Raw genomic sequence first — 15,946 nt, forward strand, 5'->3', positions numbered from 1 at the left:
ACGACGGCCAATAAGGGCCCGACGTTCGTTCATTGCTGTCCCGCTCTCAAACCAAAATGAAACCAGGAGTTGGTGGAAGCCGGTGGAAAACCGCTTCTTTTCAACAGTTTGCATCAATTACATCATAGGGGAAAAACGGGCCAAATAAACCCCCCCCCCAAGTCAAGCATTTCAGAGGTTCAATTGTGGGAGCATTGGCAATCTAGACGGGCAAGGATAACTAATCAATAACCACTAGCACAACAACCGCAACAACCGTGGAGATTCCCAATTCGTATACTTGCTATCTTCACTAACCGATGCGTCTGCGAGTGTGCGCTTGCTGTTAGGGGGGAGGTGGCCGTAGTCCGCCACCGGTAAACCTTTTCGTAGTTTGCTCTCAGTCCAATGAGTCGACTTCATCCCTTGAAAGTGGGCAGTAGCATATATAAATACCACATCTTTCCTCTCCTATCCCTGTAGAGACCATGACTGCAAAGCATCGATCCCTGTAAGTTCAAAATAAGCATGTCGACCAAGAGCGAAGAAAAGTTCCCAGTGAACGTTACCCCAAAATACATCCCATTCACCAAGGATCACGACGGGATCTTGTCCAATGGGGATCCCAAACCACTCGACTTGGCCCAAGAGTTCAAGGACGCCACCGTTGTCGTGACTGCCATTCCAGGCGCGTTCACCAAGGTCTGCTCCACCAAACACATTCCAGCCTACATTGACCACATTAAGCAGTTCAAGGAAAAGGGCGTCAAGAACATTATCGTCTTTGCCACCAACGACCCGTTTGTCCAGGCCTCCTTTGGTAAGGCCTTGGGCTACAAGGACCCAGAGAATTTCATTATTTTTGCTACTGACCCCGAGGGCAAGATCTCCAAGGAGTTGGGCGACGACTATGTCTTGGACATGAGCAAGGCGGGCATGGGCTTGAGGTTGGAGAGATATGCGGCCATTGTTGTCGATGGCTACATCAAGTACTTGGCCAGTGAATCGGACGGTGACTTTACCGATATCTCAAGTCCTGAAAACTTGCTCAAGAGATTGTCATGAAATTTTTTAATGATTTTTTTTTCTAGCTATGTGTATTGAATACATGATGCTTTAGAGAGGAGAAGAAGAAGTAGGTTGCAGCTGTCGTTGTGGTTGAAGTTGTGGTGGTGGTGCTGGTGGTGGTGGTGATAAAACGACGCATATCGACAACCGCCAGCTACTGCGGCATCTCTCGGTATGAAGTTTTTCGTAGTGCGGCTCAACACTATAGCGACAAGCATCTTGATGCCATCCAGCTTAGAATCTCTACGGATGCCCACCACGACTGCCACAGCTGGTCCTCGGAAGTTTCCCTTGGTTCCAGCATTCCACGAGGATACCGACGAAGACCATTCGATAAACTTGCAGAATATGGTTGGCAAGGCGCGGCCACTACGATCTCCACCGGCACTAGAGGAAACTCTACCCACGCGAACATCGGTCTTTGAGAATACTTCCAATAGCCGGTGCGTGGTGAACGGCAGCCTGAACAGGAGAATCGAGGTGGAAAAAGAGATCTCAATGACTTTGAACGGACAAGTAGACAAAGATCTAGACGAACAAGAGTTGAATCAGTCGTATCATGAGTTTCTTCGTAATATCAACAATGGAGATTTTTATGATAGCCACGACGATGATGATTCTGGCCAAGACGAGGACTTTGACGTGAGCGAGGAAAACACCTATTTCGAAGGTATCAGTGATGAATATCAGTCTGAATGTGAGTATGAATCGGACGTGGGCTCTAACGCAGGCGCAGGCGCTGACGACTTTTTCAAGCAAAAGGGTCAACAAGCAAGAAATCTGCCTGGATTGGTGCCCACGCCTAAATTATCCCAAATCGAGTCTCCTGAACAACCCGCAGCAGATTCAAGAAAACCAAGGTCACCTTCGGCATCAACCAGCCCGAGCGTGTCTTTGCACTACTGGACTTTTGCGCTAGTTGCCTTCCTCTTGTCCTGCGTCATTGCCTTTGCCGTGTTAATATTGCAACAGGAATCACCACAATTTTTCAAAACCATCTCCATCAGCAACAAAATCAGCCAACTCGAAGACCAACTACGAGACAACATTATGAGCATGGAAACAAGATTCGAGAAACTCAAGCTGGAATTGACCAATTTGCTGGTGGTGGGCAGTGGTGAAGCTGTCACTCTCGAGGATGGTCACGTGCGCATCGCTCCAGAATTTCACCAATTTTTGAATAAATTCCTTGACTCGTATCAGAGCTCATACATTGATGAAAAACTAGAAAAACTAAAACAGTTCGAAAATCCTGAAAATCTTGAGAAATTGGCGGATTTGCAAGCGTTAAAAGATTACGTGGACAAGGCCATAGTTGATTCTACTTCTGAGATCAAAAATGACATTCAAAATGAGATCAAATCCGAGGTCAGCTCATTCATGGACAATTTGAATATTGTCAATGACACTTTACACCCGCCTTCAAACAAGATATGGTTGAATTCCATGCTAGAATTGATTTCAAAGTCTGCCAAGCACAAAAACTATGCTGATTTCGCCGAGGGGGCAAGAATCTTGGGGTTTCTCACCCCTCAGCCGCAACTGCAAACTGGGATATTCCACACTTTGCAAAACTGGTTTGCTAATGACGTCAGCAGTCCCCATAATGCAAACCATGTAATATTAGACGACGAAGTCACATGGCAAGGAGGTGACCAATTGGGAATTCGTCTATCTTCACCAATCATACCGACAGATATCCTCATACAAACAGGAGCATTGCCTCGAGAGGGAAACGAGGATACACAAGTCTCGATTGGGTTTAAGCCCGACTCGAAAGTTGGGTTTGACAAGTTGAAATTCGACGTTATCGAGAGCAAGAACAAATACGTTTCCAAGTACAAGGTGCTCAAGAGCAATCGCGTAAAACCTCAAAGTATCAATCATATCAAATTACCGATACGATTCATCAATAGTCAAGTTGCAGGTTCCAATTTATACTTTTTGTTTAATCACGCTGTCAATGTTTCAAATATTAAAGTTTACGGAGTCACCGATGTGGATACTGTTCATTTCAAACACCAATTGGATTTGCTTGTTGATAAATTCAATGAAGACGATACCGTCCACCACCACCAACAACAACAACAACTGGCTGATGAAGCTGTTTATGATATTAACGAAGATATATATTTGTGAGATATAGCTAGCTTAGATAGAAGCAAAAAAAGAATGTATTATTATCGATTTATGAAAAAATGGAACTGGAGTTGCCTATGGCGCCAGGGGGAAAGAACTTCCTGTCCACCAACTGAAACACTCAACGATAGTCTCCACACAGATAAAAATAGACACATCTCAATTCCAATTCCACTTTTCAACATTGAACTAAGCTACACATCCAAAGTAGCGCGGACTTTACCAATGCAATAATCAACGTATTCGCGAACGTAGCCCTCGTGGTTCAACTCGACCTCGCCCGCTAACTCGCTCACAATCTCATTCAGACCGCCAACCAACACCATCCCGCGCGGCATGGTGCTTAACTCAGGCATCTTCTCGACGCATGAGCCCAGGAATATCAAGCCCGTGATGTTGTTAGCGGTTTGTCTGCCCATGTACATGGCCCACCCTGCCGACTTTATAATCTCGAAATCGACCAAGTCGCCCACTACGAAAAAGTTCGCCACCGTGGATGATGATGCATCATCATCATCACCTTTGTGGTTGAGCTGGAGGTAGGAGTTGACGCGGATTTGGTTCGTTGGAGTTATGTACGCGGCGAGTTGGCGCGACAAGAACTGGATATTGTTGAACTTGGCACAGCACCAGAAGTTGACGTTTGACGAGATGCGTTTGTTGGTATGCATCGTGACCAAATCGCCGCCGTTATCATCATCATTTCCAGCTTCTTCTGCGCTGTCTCCGCTGTTATGTTGATGGATGCGGGTGTTGAGGTAGATGTTGATCCCCGCGCGCTCAATCAGGTCCTGGATCATATGCTTAAACTCCGCGGTTAGCGGCTCCGGCGGGAACTCGCCATGTGGATGGATCAAGTTGACGGTTTTCTCGGGGTACGCCGACTTGACGTCGCCGGCGATCTCAATTCCAACGGCGCCGGCTCCGATCACAGACACCACTGCGGCTTGCTTGATCATCTGGTGGGCTTTGCTCATCTCGGCGAGGTATTGCTGCAAGGTAGCGGACGCGGGCGTCGTGGGCCAGTTCCGATCTCGACCACTGGCCAAAACGACGTAATCGAATCTAATCTCGCCTTCTTCTTCTTCTTTTTCTTGTTTAGCATCAGCTGAGATTTGATATTTTGCCTGCTGGCGATCCAAATACGTGATTTTACCATGCACGAAATTGACATCGATGGCCTCAGCCAGAGCATACCATGACTCGTCAAACTCGCTCGCCTCGGCGCTGACTATACTGGTGAACCTCACGTGATTGAGCTTGTTGAAGGGGATGTATTGCGTCGCGGCAAAAGCGGGATCGACAATCGATTTGGGTATACCCAAGATATTCAAGAGTCCGTTGCGCGGCTCAACTAAGGTGACGCTGATCTTGCGATCTGCGTGGTGGTGGTACGGGCTGATGCTTTGCTGGAGTGAGCGTAATGTGGCCAAGCCGGCGTACGAGCCGCCGATGATCAAGATGTTGGTGGTGAATGATACGGGCTTGGATGTGAATCGAGGGAGTTGGGTAGGGTGGAGCAAATTTGCGAGTGTTTTAAAGGCCATTTCATCGCTTGGTTTGGTATCAGCGCTAGGATCCACCTTGTTCATCTCCGTGATTGTGGTTCTGACCTCTTCTCTTTATATATCAGATGAACTTCTAGAGTGGTTCTGCTGCATATGCTAGGGGTAAATCCTCCAAAAAAAATGCAAAAAAAATATTCTTTTATCTATTTCATCAATTTTATCTCCTGGGATCTCTAGCTGCTTGGATGCAGGATTGACAGTTTTTTCGGGATGCTTCACGATCTACACTATATGAGATCCGAGATCTGAGATTTTAGGCCTGAGATCAAAGTCATTCAATACATATTCGGGGATTTCACTCAACAAGTGACATGTTGGGAACTATTGCCCGGTTTCCCGGTTTCCCGCTTTTGCGAGTCTCGGAGAGACAGTGTTTCTCGGGGGGTGAAGTGGAAAGGGGCAGGCCCTTCTTTTTTTAAAGTTTCATTTGAGGGGATGCCACAACGGTACAACTCCGAGGTTCATCGTCATTGTCATCGTCATTGTCATCGTCATTGTCATCGTCATCGTCTCAATGCGGTATATTGCCTGACTTGACAAACAAATTTTTAGACCTAATAAATATCCGGCATTTCTCACCTTTATCTGAGATACCAATCAAGGCTCTAACGTATTATCAGTCTTTTTTTTTTTCCTTTTTATTTACTTATTAATATATATATATGTCTTACCAAAGTGTAACCCTAATCAAAATACTTGAATGCAAAAGTGGCAAAAGTGGACAAGAACAAGCAAGCGCAAATCATATTGGGACCAAATTTATCGCCATATTGAACGGGCTTCTTTTCTCTAATCATCAAGACTCTCCAAATGTACCTGTATATAGCATAGCCCAAGGTGAACAATGCAGTAATGAAAAACCCAATGCTAGCAGTTAATGCGCTATTGGAGCCATAGTTCAACAATGTAGTGGCAGTGAATCCCAAAAGCATACCAATGGTGATCCAACTCAAAAATGTACGTTCATTGGCAAAGTAAACCTTGGGCTCGATTCGAACTGGAACGCAAATGGTTTTACCCGCAGGGATCTTATCCTTGAATGTAGCATTGAGGTCCCAGTTGGTACCAGGCTTAACGGTGAATGTACGGTCATCATTAAAAAAATGGAGAAATTGACCGTACAAGTGGTAAAAGAAATCCTTGACTGGTGAGTTTGTGTGCCTTGATGAGTAATTGCTTGGCAACAAGAGCGGCGTTTGTTCATCCAAATCTTCTTCCAACGGATTGGTGTCGTTGGAGAAATGAACACCGCCAGCATACGAGGAGCCAGTCAATTCTTCATCGTCCAAATCATTGCCGCTGGTGCTGTCTCCCAATCTCTGTTGTAGTGGGCCTTGGTGGCGGCGAATACCATACTCTTCAATAACTTTTGGCTTTCTAATATCCACATCCATTTGCGTATACCAAAAGGGCAACAAGTCAACATAGTCAGTCAACAAAGTTGCACCACCATGGATGAATTTCGAGAATTTGGGCACGGCTTCAACCAAGTGCGAATTGATCAATTCTCTAATCCACATTGGAGGTTCTTGGCCCAACTGTGTTTGTAATTTCACTTCCAAAACAGCATAGGGGAATCTACAAACATCCTTTTCTTGCAATTGTGGGAATGGGTAATCGACTCCGATATCGGTTCTTCTCCAGTTGCCATGGGTTCTGTCGTAACCGTCAAAGTCGTCTTCTCTAACCATGGTCAACTCAGTATCCAATGAGATACGGACTCTTGCGTCACCTGGTAATTGGAACGCGGTTCTATTATAAAAAGATCTCATCACGGGGCGATACTTTTCTTTCAAGATACGATATTGGCATTCTTGAGCTAATCTTTCCAAATTTTCAATCTCCTGTGGTGATTTCTTACCATCTTTTCTCATTTTTTCAAAAACTTCACTAGCTTTCAAATCACCACTAAGAAAAGCATTGACTTTTTTCTCCTTGAGGCCAAACCTGGCCTTGACTGATTTCTCACCCGTCCAATCTTCACGATGAGTTTTCCTCTCAACAAAGATTTGGTCCGACTTCATGCCACCGTACCATCTCAATCTGATGGCCTCGGCACCTTCGTCTTTTCTCAACCTGCCATAGTACAAGTCCATATCTTTGTTATCGAAATAAATCGAGGTGATTGCAGAGTCTTCAGCTTCAAATTCCTTATCGGCGTTAAAGACCAACACCGGCAAGTGTTTCAATATGATCAATTTCAACTCGGTGATGTTATCAGGGTGAACCCAGTATTTTGTAGTTTGTCTAACGAAATTTTGTTGCGAGCCGCCAGCCGACGAGTCACCTTTGACTGGATTACCTCTTGTTCTCACCAAATCGTACAATTTACTCAATTTGACAATAAGATTGTCATAGTTGTCTTTATAAAAAGGCTTTGAGTTCAATCTCGCTTGAAAGACGGGTTTCAAGTGAAAATGAGTGGATTTATCGTGCTTTTTGATGATTTTTTGGAATCCCGTGTAGTTCAAGCGGGTAAATTTGGCCAAGTCGTGGACGTCGGCGATGATATCGGACAACTCCTCTTCCAAGTCTTCGAAGTCCTGCTCCTGGGGCGGTTGCGTAACCAAGGGGTCGTTGTTCTGATAGCGGTGCAAGGTGTTGACCACGTCGTGGACATACTGCTCGCTCTGCTTGATTCTCCGGTTGACCTCGGTGTTTTTGACCCTGGTGAAGGAGTAGACCTTGTCCAACTCAGTTTCCAACTCGTTCAAAAAGTCTTCTTCCAACTGGTTATTCCAGGTGTAATCGTGGTCTTTCAACCCTTTCTTGAGCTGGTGTTTCAAGTCGTCGTAAGCAATGTAGTAGTAGACATAGTTCTTGATCAATGCCTTTCGCAAGTGTTCACCAAACTTCATCTTGAACTGAGCGTCGAAATTTGGTTGCCAAAATACAAAAAAAAAAAAGGGGGGGAGCAGGTGCGACTAGAATGAATTCAATTAGTAGATGAAGATAACAGAGGAGGTGGTTTTTTTCTATCAGATTTAAGGTATATAGCTAACTGCCCACGGAGCCTTGCGAACCAAAGTGTGAAAAGAACTGAACTCGTCGAAGTGAAAGCTCTGGACTGGCTTGGAGAACTGAAGATGTGAAAGTGGTTGTAAAAAATCCCTGGGAAAAAGAGTGGAGTCTCAGAGAGCAGTGGGTGGATTAGATGTTACATTTTTCTAAGATGGTAGCGTATAGGTGCAGACAAACAATAGGAGCACGCTAGAAGGCGAAAGGCGGTAGAAGCCACGTGGACAAGCAACACTCCTAGCACACACACACATATACTCAGTAGTGGCTATTGGTTCCAGTCCTATAGATCACTGCAGTGCGCCACTAGTCACCGGATCTATCTACTCCCTCTTCGACTCCTGTTACAGCTCCCCGATCGATCCAATTGGATCTTGAACACCAGCCAAGAAGGGAGAAAGAGATCTCCTTTCTTGGCTGGAATCGGAAGGTCGTGTACGATTGACGCAATTTCCCAATTTGGCTCAAGTTATCCAAAAACAGAAGCGGCGTAAATTACATCCAAACACCAAACGCCCCCCCCCCCTCCGCTGCGAGAAGAAACACACCAACTGGTGGTGATGGCCAGTGCCAGTGTTCCACGTGGTTGACTGTCATCGCGTCAAAGTGGCAAGCTTGTGCCGGAACTGGACCCACGACACTTTATATCCACGCGTGGGAACAAGCCTGGCTGGTGTGGATTCAGAGCCGCACGCGCTATACTCTCGCTCTCTCTCTCTCTCTCTCCAGTGTTTTTAATTACATACATGTCCGAGCGAACAAACCAATCCAAATCAAGCCAGACGTATATCTCCCCCCCCCCTTTCTCGCCAACCCGCAGCCTAGGAGGTAGGCTGCGGGGGTTGTATCCCTTGTCATATAAATTTATGTTTTTATATTTATTAGGCTGCGGGCCCGCAGCCAAATGGCTAGCCAATAATGCTCTTGCAAACAGACTCACTCACTTGCTCTCTTGTGCGTGTACAGCACTAGGGGCGTCCAAATTCTCAACTCGGTCCTTCAACGCTTCATTGAAAAGCTTGAACGACTCCTCCGTCTTTCTAAACACACCCAACACCTGTAAAACGTAAACTAGCAACCCGCCAAACTCCTCGCTTTGCCCAAACACGGTCCGGGCACCGCCATCATCCAACGGCTCAATCTCAAAAGTATGCACCCCGTAAAATATCCAGCTGCTAATCAAACACCCTTGCCACACCAACTTGTCCTCGTCAACTTGCAAGACCGTGGGGTACATGGTACTGGTATGATTCATCCCTTTCAACTTCATCTCGATTTGCAACTCATCGCCAACGTGCAACTGCGCGGTCTGCTGGTGGGTGGATTTGCGCCAGTTCACAAAAAAGGGGTTCCAGTCTTTGTAGCTCTCGTAGTCGAAAAACACCCGTCGGACGCTTGCTGGCGGCGCGTTGATTATGATGTGCGTTTGAATCGATGGCATCTCGTGCTGAAAACCTGTGGATACACACACACACACCTGCTTTTTTTGTAGCTTTACTTCGTGTCTGCTTGTTTTTTAGTTATAGTGGGGTGATTTTATAGCAAACTGGGAAAGAGAGGAGTACTAGTCCTGGGGGGTAATCCTTATACGTCACGTCCGCGCTCGTTCTCTTGACGTTTTGGCCCGTTGTAACGTTCTTTATTTATATCTTATATCTTATATCGTATATATCTATTGTATTCATAACATGTTTTCTCCCGTGGGGTTTAGATTCTTCTTTTTCCACATCCATGGAGACTCTATAAAAAAATTCTTTTATAAAACTTGACAATAGATCGGGTAACTTACATGATAAGAAACTCACCTCCACTGTTGTATCCATAATGTCTCAGTTATTATCGCCTTGCCCCCCGGCGCGAGGTGTTGCCTCAACTAAAAGCATGTGTATGTTTGACCGACCAAGGTGTAGAGCGTATTGGCACATCCTCTAGCTTTCTCCCCTTACCCCCTCCCCTGTGTCAACTAAGGGGGTGGTGGGAACACTTAACCGAGTTCACGGAGATAAGAGCCACTTCAACTTCAATCGATAATTTCACGAGAGGCAGCATTCCAAAGGGCAAAATAAAAAAGAGCAAAAACCAGTAGCAGGAGGCAGAGAGTGAATCTAAAGGATTCAAAGGACGGTTGACTTTTAACTCGAGTTTGAACTTGGTTCCCCAAAAATTTTGAGTCATTATAGCTCTTTTTTTGGCGGAAAAAGCTGCCAAAGGTTTTGTTATCGGGAAACGGGTGGAGGAGTTCATCGAGCAAACTAGCCTGTAAATGAACTCCTGTTCTAGCCATTCTTGCGAGAGATATTTATTTATAGTTTTCCCTGAGTCTACTACAGACAATATGCGTTGTATATATAGACTTTGTTTAAACCTGGGTGTTTGATTGCAAAATCGTGGGGCCAAAATATTCAGAACCGATGCGAGAGATTGTGAGATGGAGAGATAGATAGAGAGCGTCTATTACGACGAATTTCCATTCACGATAACCTCGACTTTACATTTCTACAACTTTGCAACTCCATCCAAGACAACCCCCCCCCCCCAATGAACATTTTAGTGATTTTGCTCACGGTTGCCTGGGCAATTGCAACCCCACCGCTACAACAATCACCATTCAGCCTCGATTCCAACTTGCCTCCGCTCTACACTTTAAAATCACAACCAATCAACCAACTAGGTCTAGAAAACCCCAAACTCAAACAAGAAGCAGGATTCCTCACAACACCAACCAACGAAAACCTATTCTACTGGTTTTTTGAAAGTCGCAATAACCCGCAAGTTGACCCGCTCATACTATGGCTCACGGGCGGACCAGGATGCTCATCAAGCTACGGCTTGTTCTTCGAGCTTGGTCCCAGCTCAATCACCACCTCCAATTCCACCACCACCCCCGGGAAACTCGAACCGCGGTATAATCCATATTCATGGAACTCAAACGCCTCGATTATATTTCTTGATCAACCAACATACACGGGGTTTTCGCACGGTGGTATACCTGCACTAAACACCGACGCAGCAGCCGAGCTCATTTACCACTTTTTGCAAGCATGGTTTGAGCAAAATCCAGATTTCCAAAACCGAGACTTTCACATTGCGGGCGAGTCCTATGCTGGTCACTACATCCCACGCCTAGCCCACGTCATCACAAATAAACAACAACAACAACAACAACCGAGATTCAAATTGACATCGGTGTTGATCGGGAACGGGATTATCGATCCGTTGATCCAGATTGGCGCATACATCCCCATGGCATGCGGCCAAGGTGGATTTGCGCCCTTGTTGAACGAGTCCGATTGCGCTGCCATGGAAGCAAAATACCACCAGTTCCAAAAATTTGACCGCGCATGCTATTTGTTGCAGGACTGGGCCTCGTGCGTCGTGGCTCGCCAATTGGGCAAACAAGTGGGCGAACCATTCAACAAGCTAGGCTTGAACCCCTATGATATCCGCAAGAATTGCGTCGCCAACACCAGCGACTGCTACGCCGAGTCTCAACCTATCGACGTGTATTTGAACCAGCACCAAATTAAAAAACGCCTCGATATACCTCCCGGTGTCGACTTCCAAATGTGTAGAGACGACGTGGCGATCCCGTTTGAAATCTGGGGCGACAATATGCGCCCTTCGCAACAGTACGTGCGGCAGCTTTTGCAACTGGATATACCGGTGTTGATATACTCGGGTGACAAGGACTTTGTCTGTGGATGGGTTGGATTACTTCAAGTGTGCAATGAGTTGCACTATGGTGAGTTTGCTCATGCGGAGACACGCCCCTGGCGAATTGGCGCTGAGGCAGTGGGACAAGTTAAGAATTTTGACAAGTTGACCTTTGTGCGTGTTTTCGACGCGGGGCATATGGTTCCTTTCGACCAGCCTCGCGCTGCGTTGGACTTGGTAAATCGCTGGATCGCAGGCGATTATGCCTTGCAATCAGTAGATGTATAGCTTGTATTATTGGAGACTTTTGGCTGCGAAAAGAACAAAAAAAAAAAAAGTTACGGAGTTAACGCACTCGGCCGAATATTTTTTTGTTTCGGAGGTAGTTCCCGATTGGGCTATAATTACGAGATAATAGCATATGCCAGCTACGGCACCAAATTGCGTCAAATTCCGCTTTTCTATTCGACCTTGATAGTTGATACGGCTCATCCTTTGCTTGCCCACTTTGCAAAGTATTTAATCTAAACAGTTTACAACACCACAGCACGAAAGCACAAAGGGCAGTACAAGCCGCCAATTGCTAGACAAGAATGAAGTTCTCAGCGTTTGCATCGTTGCTCGCCATTGCCGCGGCAATTCAAATCCCATTCCAGGCTTCACCACCATCGCTAGAGTCCACTTTGTTGTCGCAAGCGTTCCGCTCAACAGACTTGTCGGCGCTCAGCTTCCAAGAACAACTAAGCTTGCAACAGCAATGGACCAAATACGAAAAAGAGCTCGGAGCATCCAAAATGTGGTCGCTCTTTACCGCATTCAAACGGCAATTTGAGCCACCAACGCAAGACTTGACATATACATTATCTCAACAAGAATCGACCCCGGAGATCTTGGGGTTCGACGCCGTCAAGCAAATCACGGGCTACTTTGACATCAAAGAAACAAACAAAAAATTCTTTTACTGGTTGTTTGAAAGTAGAAATGACCCCGAGAATGACCCCTTGATATTATGGCTCAGCGGTGGACCAGGATGTTCATCCAACATTGGCTTGGCGATGGAGTTGGGCCCCAGCTGGATCAACGCCACCATCGAGCCCGAATTCAACCCTTACGCCTGGAACTCCAACGCCACCGTTGTCTTTTTGGACCAGCCCGTTAGCGTTGGCTTCAGCGTCGGTGACGAAAGCGAGATTCCATATTCTACAGAGCAGGCCTCGGTCGATTTCGGTAAATTTGTCTCGTTGTTCCGCATCCAGTATCCGCAATATGCCAAATTGGACTTTCACATTGCGGGCGAATCGTACGCGGGCCACTATATCCCCAAGTTTGCCCTGGCGGTAGTCAACGCGAACCTACCTTTGAAATCGGTCTTGATCGGTAACGGAATTACCGATGCCGTGGTTCAAATGGGGGAAATCGCCGAGATGGGATGCGGCGCCGGCGGCATTGGCCAGATCTACACCGATGAAGAATGCCAAAGTTATTCTCAATATTATCAAGCGTTTGTTCCATTTGGACTCTTGTGCTACGCGTGGGAAAACCCCATCACGTGCTTTGTGGCGTTGTTGGCGTCGCCCAATAGGCCCAGCATGGGCGATTTGAACCCGTATGACTCGCGAGTCAAGTGCGGCGATAACCCCTTGTGCTATGGGCAAATCGGGTACATTGAAGAGTATTTCAATATCGCCGAGGTGCAGCACGCGTTGGGGGTGGTGCCTAAGAATTTCACTGCTTGTAATCCGCAAGTTGGCGCGAAATTCGTCACGGACCACATGAGACCTTATCAGCAGTACATTGCCGAGTTGTTGGAGAAAGATATCCCCGTGTTGATTTACGTGGGTGATAAGGATTTGGTGTGTGACTGGTTGGGCAATTTGGCATGGACTAGCAAGTTGGATTACTCGGGCCATGAACAATTCAATGCTACTGAGTTTGCGCCTTATATTACTTTGCAAGGTAAACATGCTGGAGAAGTGAAAAATTATAAGCATTTTACGTATTTGAGAGTGTTTGAGTCGGGTCACATGGTGCCTCTTAACCAGCCTGAAAACTCCTTGGATATGGTCAACCGTTGGGTTAGAGGTGACTACTCCTTCTCTACATAGAGTTGGTGATCACCCTTCCGTTTATTCTATAAATATTCAGTCTTTTTATATATCTATAGCTTAGACTTGTTCAATAAATCATTAACCGTTGATAAAACCTTCAAACTTGAGCCGTAGCTCAACTCGTACCCCATCCCACCAGCTCCATAGTTGTTAACCACATACTGCCCGTTGTGTTTCTCCAACTCCGTATTCAACCCCCCGCATCGACCAGGTCGCAATCCAACATTAATCCTCATGACATCGAAATACAGTTGGCCCAGTCTCGCGTCAGTCTTCATCAACCCGGGGAAATACTGCTTGCCCAACTTCATCAAATGCTCAGTATCACGTTGTCTTACCCCGAGATAGGTATCACCAACCTGTTTCGTCCCACCCAAGATGAACCCGCCATTTAAAGGTCGCGGAATGATGAATATCCACGATCCGTCACCCAATTGATACGTAACTGTTTGGTTGACGTAGGGGCAATCGCGAGGCGGGTTGATCAATAGGGTCTGGCCTCGCACTGGGATGTATTTCGGATCAACGCCGCCATAGTAGCGCAACCCCGACCCACTGCAGTTGACAACTATGGGTCTGCCACTGACGTAATTGTTGACTTCAGCTAAGCTCGTGAGCTTGACGCAGAGGAAATTGACATGGTGCTCAATTAGCAATTTCCGATATAGGTATTGGAGATACACGGGAGGGTTCACCACCCACGTGTCGTATTTAAAACCGCAGAATTCCCGTTTGTCGTCGAGCTTGGTGAAGTTGGACATGCCTTCGCAGTAACCAGGAGCACAGCTCTTGTACAATTCGCTGGGCGATTGCAAATATTCGACACCATCGCAAAACTGGATCGAGCTCTCGGGGTTCGTTTCGGCAACGTGCCGGAAATGGTTCATGGTTACACGCGTCATTTGCATTTCTTCTTGATCCTTTTTCGAGGCACTAGGGAAAGGGCGGAAATGGGCTCCGGCCCAGGGGGACGTGTATTCATTTGAGTTTGTCATTGATGCGTTCATCTGCGGGTTATGCGGACCCCATTCTGCCACCACCGTGATTTGTGCTTGCGGTAGGTTTTCTGCTAGGGTGAGTGCTGTCGTGAGACCTAGTATTCCTGCCCCGACTATGACTATTGGCTCCTGCGACATGCTATCCAGTGGTTAATGAAGGAAACAAAAATGAAAAAAACTGAGAAAAGCGAAAAAATCAACGTTGTCTTCTGGTTTTCTCAGTGGGGGGGCGGGAAGGGGCTATTTATACTTACTCTATAGCAGGTGCGATAGCCTATCGCTATGAAATTTCACTTGACTATGATTATCGAGCTCATGTCCTCTCTATCCTAGTCTCATACGATTCATGTCTCAATCGGCACCTCAAAAATAAATTAAATTATATAGACCCTCGCAATCGATGTACTAATTGAGCCACCGGTGCGGCAAAAGTTCCCCTTCCGCTTTTGCACCTTATCAGTCCCAATTAGGAAGCATTAACCACGCGGCGCAACTATACGCAGCCAACTCGACAAAGACACTCTCCTAGACACATTCTCCGCCTCCACTAATGCAACATTTGAATGTGCAGCCTCATCAACCACACAACATCGCAAGTCACAAACTTTCCCTGCCCCGCTTGACAGATAAGAATGGCGAAGTTGATGAAATACAAAGATATAGTGCCCATAGGCACGTCCCTTATCGTGGCATCGACATCGTTTGCCCTCGGGATAATCTACGGCAACTGGCCCTACGACTTGAACACATTGTGGAGACACACCGATGCCTCAGGGTTCAGCAAGTCGCTAGTCCACTATCAGACATGGGGCGAATCACCAATGTACATCCACTACACCTTGCACGCCGTCGGCGTCTTGGGATTGATTGGCCATTTCATCAAATTGTACAAGCCCGATGAAGATGCCAAGTATTTCGAGTACGGCTCGTTGGGCTTGTTCATGGTGGGCGTGATTATCTACTTGACTAATCTTAGAACGGGGGTCGCCTCTTGCATAACGGGACAATGGGGCGAGGTCGACTTCGAGACTGGCATCAACGTCATGGCGGCCTCGCAGATCATGATTGTGTTTGTCTTTGTTGGAGTGTTGGTTTTACAAGGCGGATTATACTATGCGCAGTGGTATGACCACCAGTTGAAGTTGGAATTCTACGAGAATGAGGCGAAGGAGGCTGCGGCTGCCGCTGAGGCCCAGGCCAAAGAGGAAGAGAAGTTGGCTAGGAAGGTCAAGGGCAAGGGCAAGAAAGCTGCTGGGGCTGGGGTAGAGGTGGAAGCTGAGATTGACGAAGATGATGTCGATGTTGTTGAAGCTGGCGACGGCGCAACTGGTTCCAAGAAGAAATCAACAGGTGCTAAAAAGAGAAAGTCTTGAAGACTTTTAGCAAATAAAGGTCTCGTTTTTTTTTTTTCACT

General features: G+C 46.5%; 9 protein-coding genes across 9 annotated transcripts; 5 read left to right on the forward strand and 4 right to left on the reverse strand. All coding sequences in view use genetic code 12, as the record gives it.

The window, feature by feature from the left end:
- Window positions 1–507: 507 nt before the first annotated feature.
- Window positions 508–1,044, forward strand: LODBEIA_P51220 (uncharacterized protein; the record flags this gene model as incomplete). The annotated part of the gene is made up of 1 exon (XM_066975420.1): window positions 508–1,044. The coding sequence occupies one exon, from the start codon at window positions 508–510 to the stop codon at window positions 1,042–1,044; it is 537 nt and encodes a 178-aa protein (XP_066832060.1).
- Window positions 1,045–1,221: 177 nt separating this feature from the next.
- LODBEIA_P51230 (uncharacterized protein) lies at window positions 1,222–3,186 on the forward strand (the record flags this gene model as incomplete). The annotated part of the gene is made up of 1 exon (XM_066975421.1): window positions 1,222–3,186. The coding sequence occupies one exon, from the start codon at window positions 1,222–1,224 to the stop codon at window positions 3,184–3,186; it is 1,965 nt and encodes a 654-aa protein (XP_066832061.1).
- Window positions 3,187–3,380: 194 nt separating this feature from the next.
- LODBEIA_P51240 (uncharacterized protein) lies at window positions 3,381–4,778 on the reverse strand (the record flags this gene model as incomplete). Its single annotated transcript, XM_066975422.1, has 1 exon — window positions 3,381–4,778. One exon carries the CDS (start codon window positions 4,776–4,778, stop codon window positions 3,381–3,383), a length of 1,398 nt encoding a protein of 465 aa, XP_066832062.1.
- A 659-nt stretch (window positions 4,779–5,437) lies between these two features.
- Window positions 5,438–7,612, reverse strand: LODBEIA_P51250 (uncharacterized protein; the record flags this gene model as incomplete). Its single annotated transcript, XM_066975423.1, has 1 exon — window positions 5,438–7,612. The coding sequence occupies one exon, from the start codon at window positions 7,610–7,612 to the stop codon at window positions 5,438–5,440; it is 2,175 nt and encodes a 724-aa protein (XP_066832063.1).
- A 1,100-nt stretch (window positions 7,613–8,712) lies between these two features.
- On the reverse strand, window positions 8,713–9,213 carry LODBEIA_P51260 (uncharacterized protein; the record flags this gene model as incomplete). Its single annotated transcript, XM_066975424.1, has 1 exon — window positions 8,713–9,213. The coding sequence occupies one exon, from the start codon at window positions 9,211–9,213 to the stop codon at window positions 8,713–8,715; it is 501 nt and encodes a 166-aa protein (XP_066832064.1).
- Window positions 9,214–10,310: 1,097 nt separating this feature from the next.
- On the forward strand, window positions 10,311–11,714 carry LODBEIA_P51270 (uncharacterized protein; the record flags this gene model as incomplete). The annotated part of the gene is made up of 1 exon (XM_066975425.1): window positions 10,311–11,714. One exon carries the CDS (start codon window positions 10,311–10,313, stop codon window positions 11,712–11,714), a length of 1,404 nt encoding a protein of 467 aa, XP_066832065.1.
- A 305-nt stretch (window positions 11,715–12,019) lies between these two features.
- On the forward strand, window positions 12,020–13,531 carry LODBEIA_P51280 (uncharacterized protein; the record flags this gene model as incomplete). The annotated part of the gene is made up of 1 exon (XM_066975426.1): window positions 12,020–13,531. One exon carries the CDS (start codon window positions 12,020–12,022, stop codon window positions 13,529–13,531), a length of 1,512 nt encoding a protein of 503 aa, XP_066832066.1.
- A 53-nt stretch (window positions 13,532–13,584) lies between these two features.
- LODBEIA_P51290 (uncharacterized protein) lies at window positions 13,585–14,670 on the reverse strand (the record flags this gene model as incomplete). The annotated part of the gene is made up of 1 exon (XM_066975427.1): window positions 13,585–14,670. One exon carries the CDS (start codon window positions 14,668–14,670, stop codon window positions 13,585–13,587), a length of 1,086 nt encoding a protein of 361 aa, XP_066832067.1.
- Window positions 14,671–15,164: 494 nt separating this feature from the next.
- On the forward strand, window positions 15,165–15,905 carry LODBEIA_P51300 (uncharacterized protein; the record flags this gene model as incomplete). Its single annotated transcript, XM_066975429.1, has 1 exon — window positions 15,165–15,905. The coding sequence occupies one exon, from the start codon at window positions 15,165–15,167 to the stop codon at window positions 15,903–15,905; it is 741 nt and encodes a 246-aa protein (XP_066832068.1).
- Between the last annotated feature and the right edge of the window lie 41 nt (window positions 15,906–15,946).

The sequence above is a fragment of the Lodderomyces beijingensis genome (assembly GCF_963989305.1).
Source record: "Lodderomyces beijingensis strain CBS 14171 genome assembly, chromosome: 6".
NCBI classification, from domain to species: Eukaryota; Fungi; Ascomycota; class Pichiomycetes; order Serinales; family Debaryomycetaceae; genus Lodderomyces; species Lodderomyces beijingensis.